The 5,828-nt window shown below is 34.5% G+C and overlaps 1 protein-coding gene across 1 annotated transcript; it reads left to right on the forward strand.

The window, feature by feature from the left end:
* The first annotated feature begins 8 nt into the window (after nucleotides 1–8).
* On the forward strand, nucleotides 9–1,361 carry LOC107618052 (Oligosaccharyltransferase complex/magnesium transporter family protein). The gene has a single exon (XM_016319980.3). It carries the CDS (start codon nucleotides 143–145, stop codon nucleotides 1,178–1,180), a length of 1,038 nt encoding a protein of 345 aa, XP_016175466.1. The 5' UTR covers nucleotides 9–142; the 3' UTR covers nucleotides 1,181–1,361.
* The last annotated feature ends 4,467 nt before the right edge of the window (nucleotides 1,362–5,828 follow it).

The following is a 5,828-nucleotide window of genomic DNA, read 5'->3' on the forward strand; positions in this document are numbered from 1 at the left end:
TGTAAACCGACAATTAATTAAGTATTCCAAATTACACACTTACCCCTCCCTCGCACTGGTACTCTCTCTTGTTGAGTTTTTCTTCTTCCTCTTCCCCACACAAAAACCCTTCCTTCCTCCGTTTCTCTCAACCCATTCCGCCATGGCTCCTCCTCCCACCCTCCCACTCTTCCTAGTCTTCCTTCTTGTCGTAGCCACCCTCACCGCCTCCTCCTCCTCCTCCGACACAAACGACGAGCGCGTGGAGGAGCTCCTCTCCCTTCAATCCAGATCCAAATCGGGTATCATCCGCCTCAACGACCAGTCCCTGTCCCGCTTCCTCACCTCCGTCGCCACCCCTCGCCCTTACTCCATCGTCATCTTCTTCGACGCCGCCCAGCTCCACGACAAGACAGAGCTGCGCCTCCGCGAACTCCACCAAGAATTCTCCGTCGTCTCCTCCTCCTTCATCGCCAACCACAACATCTCCCACCCTTCGCGCTCCAAGCTCTTCTTCTGCGACATCGAGTTCAAGGAATCTCAATTCTCATTCACGCAATTCGGCGTCAACGCCCTCCCACACATTCGCCTCATCGCCCCCAACCATTCCTTCAAGGATTCACAGCCCATGGACCAGGGCGATTTCTCGCGACTCGCTGAGTCAATGGCCGAGTTCGTTGAGTCCAAAACCAAGATCTCCGTGGGACCCATCCACCGCCCCCCGCTGCTATCCAGGAACCAGTTGATCTTGATCGTCGTTGCGTTCCTCATTTGGATTCCGTTCTTCGTGAAGAAGCTTTTTTCGGGTCAGACACTGCTCCATGACCCGAAAGTGTGGTTAGCGGGTTCTGTTTTCGTTTACTTCTTCAGCGTTTCTGGAGCTATGCATAACATCATCAGGAAGATGCCAATGTTTCTTTTGGACCGCAACGATCCTTCCAAGCTTGTGTTCTTCTACCAGGGCTCCGGGATGCAGCTCGGCGCCGAGGGATTCGCCGTCGGGTCCTTGTACACCGTGGTGGGGCTCTTGCTGGCTTTTATGTCGCAGGGTCTTGTAAAGGTGAAGAATGTGACTGTTCAGAGGGTGGTTATGATGTTCGCCTTGTTGGTTTGTTTCTTGGCTGTGAAGCAGGTTGTGTTCTTGAATAACTGGAAGACTGGTTATGGTATTCATGGCTTCTGGCCCTCTAGTTGGAATTGACAGAGCAATTGGCACCAAGCACGGTCTGCGATTCTTATACTCTTTGGTTTCATATATATATTTGAGATGTTTGCATTCTGTTCTTGAGATGCCTATGTTACAACTACTACACTATCTTAACTTTGTTGCTGTTGTTGCCCTTTTTGTGGGAAAATTCTGAGTATTAGATCATTTTACTAAACTGTCATTGCTTACGTTTTGATTGATTAATGATCATTTAGAAGCTGTTGCATTGCATATTTATGAAGTTGTGTAGCTGAGTGAGTGACTCTTAGTGACGTTCCTAGAAGTTACAACTGAATAATATTAGCTCTAATAGAACCATTGGTTTGAAACTTTGCAATTGCTATCCCAAGTTCAACACCGTAGATCAAAACAAAAATCCCTTCATGGACATGGTACTATGGTCAGTGAACTGTGAACATGAGACATTTATACCCAACCAGAAAGACAGATATACCTAGGAACCCATGTCTATATCTAGGAAAAGGATCCTTGATAATCTTGAGAGAGCATGAATAATGATAAGTTATCCAAGAAGAAAGGCTACATAGAAAACAAACCTGCATGTAATATGCAAACACCCTTCAGTCTTCTCCACATAGAACTTGCATCGCACCTATTCCATTTCTTTTGACCAGCAAGGTCCCTAAGAAGAAGATCATTCCTCCCTCTCTCATCCTCATTCAGTGACTACAACTCCTCACACGCAACATCAGCGTGCCATGGAACACCACACCAAGCTATGATACATATGTTGAGGTGATGTAGAAATCATAATAATAACTAAATCTTAAAAAGTCATTCTATTATAAAAATCATTATTTATATATCTAAATTATTAAGATATTGATATCAAATAAACTTAGAAAAATATTTATGAAAAAAATTATTTTTTCTTGATAAAATTATTAATTGTACTAGCACAAATAATTTTAAGTGCAAACTTATTTTATGCAATATTACAACTGGTGAATCTTAAAACTTTAAAAAAATATGAGCAAATTACTTGAATTTGTCAAGACATTTTTTCTTCATGTATTGTAAAGTATTAAGAGTTTTGCATTGCTTTGGAATTTTATAAATCATCTGCATTGACCTTGTAATTCCCCAAATCTTACAAATTTGACTTTATAAATGACTTGGCATTGCATGCAAGTTTTAAAGTGTTACCTTGATAAGTGTTTATACAAATATTCTCAATTGTTTACATAAAAAATTTTATGTTAAATGAAAATTCTTCACCAACTCACTCTCTTCTTCATTATTATATCTACAAATTAAATTAATATTTTACATTATCAAACATAAATATGAGTTCATTTAATTATTTTAAATTTTTTTTTGGAAAACTTCAAAATTAATTTATAATTTAAGATTTGAAAATGCATAAAATTTTTGGTATATATAAATAATCAAATTTAAGATAAATAAAAAATTTTAGAAATTAAAATCTATCAATTTAAAAATAATCATATATAAATAATTCAAAGAGATTGTTTTGGATTTTTTTTTTAATATTTAGGAACTATGTTGAGATTTTTTAAGTTTTTTGGAAATTGTTTTGTACTTCATTTTTAGGATTGATTTGTCTAAATCGCACACATAGATACTTAACGGTCGCATGTGCGAGTCAACGTTTCACATCAGCAACCGTATCTCATGAAAAAATATTGTATTGCCTAAGGAAAGTAAATGTTAAAAATGATTTTGTGTAATTTAAAATCTGAGAGATTAAAGTGTTCAATTTTAAAAATATGTTTAATTTGAGTAATCATTCAAAAAATTACTATGTAGGTACCAAGAAATTGTATTGCCAATTGTTTGTATACACTTATCATAGTTGTTGTGATATTCATTTGAACCTTAAAGATGATAGCTAATTGATACATTAACAAATAAAATTGTTCAGTAACTATTAAAGTAATGATAATTGATAAGTAGTTAAGAGTTAGAAGTTAGTAAATGAATATTTATATGGTTAGTTGATAATATCTCTATATATATAGTCTAATTTTTGTATCAAACAACAACAACAATATATATATATAATATCAATTCTTCTATTCTCTTCTCTTAGATTTTCCAATGGTATCAGAATTTTATATTCGAAAGGTCTAGAGTTCGATCATTAATGAACCTTAAAAGTGAAAAAAATAGCATAAGACAAATAAAAGATAAAAAGAAAACCTATGCAAAAATCAAGCAAACTCAAAAAGAGATTTTTGTTTGAGGAGAATATTAGAGATATAACTATTAATGTTACTTTTTCCTATCGATTTAAACTATTGGGATGAGTGATTTTATGACATGATATCCTCCTTGAAGATGATAGAATATCGTTTTTCCGATGAGAAACCACCATATGAGTATTTTCCTATTAAACCCATGTTTACTCCATCAAAATATCACCTTCATCATCAAGCTTCATCAAACATCCGAACAATCATTCTCTGTTTTCGCCACCGACAGCACCCTCCGCTGCGAGACCACCCCTCCTTTTTCTTCTTCTTCCTCTCACCGAACAAAATCCACGAAGCCATATCTCTCCCTTTATTTCTCTATTCGCCGCCGACAATTCTAGTGCCGTCATGGCTACTTTCTTTCTCTTTCTTCTTCTCCTCACAATCTCGTTTTCTCTTTGGCTCGCCTCCATCTGCCACCGGACACGCCGGTCAAAGTCCTGCTGCATGTGTCCTCCTCTGCGCCACCGCACCGCACGCTCTTTTCCCCAAGTCGCCACCGCGCCTCTCGCATCTTCTTTAACTTGGTTCTCTAATATCTAGCAGTAGTTTCTTTTTCTTATTACGTTGTTTTCACTGAGTTTCAAACCAAAATTAACACTTGAGTTTGAGGGGCATATTAAGATAATGATAAATAGTTGAGAATTGGTAGTTAGTAGATGAATATTTATAAAATTAGTTGTTAATATTTCTATATATATAACTTAATTCTTTTATCAAACAACAACAATAATATATAATATCAATTGTTTTGTTCTCTCCTCTTAGATTTTACCGTAACAAAAACAAATTACTCAAAAAAAATCAAAACTTGCATTATTTAATATTTATTAATTATTATTAAAATTAATAAATATTAAATAAGATAAATTTAGACTATATTTTTTTTTTCTGTCTTTCTAATATTACTGATTAACAAAATTCAAAATTTAGTATCACTCTGCTACACTTAACCAAAACTTATTTATCGCATTTGTCCATGGTAAATATGTTTTGTAATAGGGAAATAAAAAGCAATATATTTCAAAATATTACATAAATATAATACTACATATTTATTTAAGTTTACACCAATTTTATAAAAGAAATAAAATAAAAGAAAGCAAATTCATTGCTTTTCATAAACCAAGAATAATCCAGACCAATTTATATGAATGCTAATTGAATTTGTAACGCTTCTTGTCTTTTAATCACCTCCCCTGCAAAGGAGTCAATACAGAAGGATAAATGAACGTTGTTGAATAACGAAATTTTGATAAATAATCTTAGAAGTTTTCCACAGAATTTACATTACACCCACTAAATTTCTTGTTGCCCCTGAAAGAAACAATTTATTTCGTGGCAATTTAAGAGAAAACGATGTCCTTATACTATGCTTTTTCAAATAATCAGAATTTTTCAGCAGCAACAAGGAGTGTATGGCTTCGTTATTTTGTCCAAACTCCAAAGGCAAAGCAAAAACATTGGTAAATAGCAAATACTACTGATTATCCTTATCCCCTAAATGATTAGTCTAAAAATGAATTATCCTTCTAAGGAGAAAGTAAATAACTAGACAACACATCTTACCCTCCCCAAAAAAAGAAAAAAAAATCGTGCTGAAATATAATAAGATTAGTTTCATGTGATAAAATTTTTCAAACCTTAAATTTTTATTGATATTTTAAAAAATTAGCCAAAATTCTCATATTGTCCCTATTTGTTAGCTTCTACCTCATGGACACCGAGAACATTTTTTTCCCTATATCTCACTTTCAAAAAAGCCTCCATCACCACCAGCTTGAGCTAGGAGACACTGGTAGCGTTTGTTTTGAGGTATTGAGACAGAGACTGAGAAACTGAGACTCAGTATCATGTTTATTGGTTTAGAGATTGGTACTAAAGTTTCTGTTTCTATCCCTAAAATTTCAGAGTACCTCCAAAAAGTAGGGACATAGGAGACTAAAATTTTTAGAGATGAAAACTGAAACTTCAATAACATTTTATACCTAAAATATCTTCATTTCAATTAATTAATTTCAATTAAATTAGAGTTTCATTTTTATTTCAATTTCTGTCTCCCACTTTGCACCAAACAGAATACTGAAATTTATTTCAATCTCTGTCTCTTAGTCTCTGTTTCTCAGTCTCAGTCCTTCCGTCTCTGTCATCGCTATAGTGGAGAAGGTAGCCTTTGATGCTTCGTGCGCTTGTCCTTCATCATAATTTGCTTGCTATCATTATTATGAGTGAACACCCAAATCCAGAGTCTTACAATAATCACATTTGCGTTTATAGATAAAAAATAACAAAAAAAAATGAAACTTTCAAAAAAACTAAACAGATAAACTAAGATAATCATAAACCCATTGGATCACAGTTAAACCAAGATAATCATAAAGAAAATTACAAGGCAAACAATCATA

The sequence above is a fragment of the Arachis ipaensis genome, chromosome B9 (assembly GCF_059453495.1).
Source record: "Arachis ipaensis isolate K30076 ecotype BB chromosome B9, ASM5945349v1, whole genome shotgun sequence".
Lineage (NCBI taxonomy): Eukaryota > Viridiplantae > Streptophyta > Magnoliopsida > Fabales > Fabaceae > Arachis > Arachis ipaensis.

Excerpts from the sequence above, each read along its gene's own strand:
- LOC107618052 (XM_016319980.3), top strand. The coding sequence starts at position 143 with ATGGCTCCTCCTCCCACCCTCCCACTCTTCCTAGTCTTCCTTCTTGTC.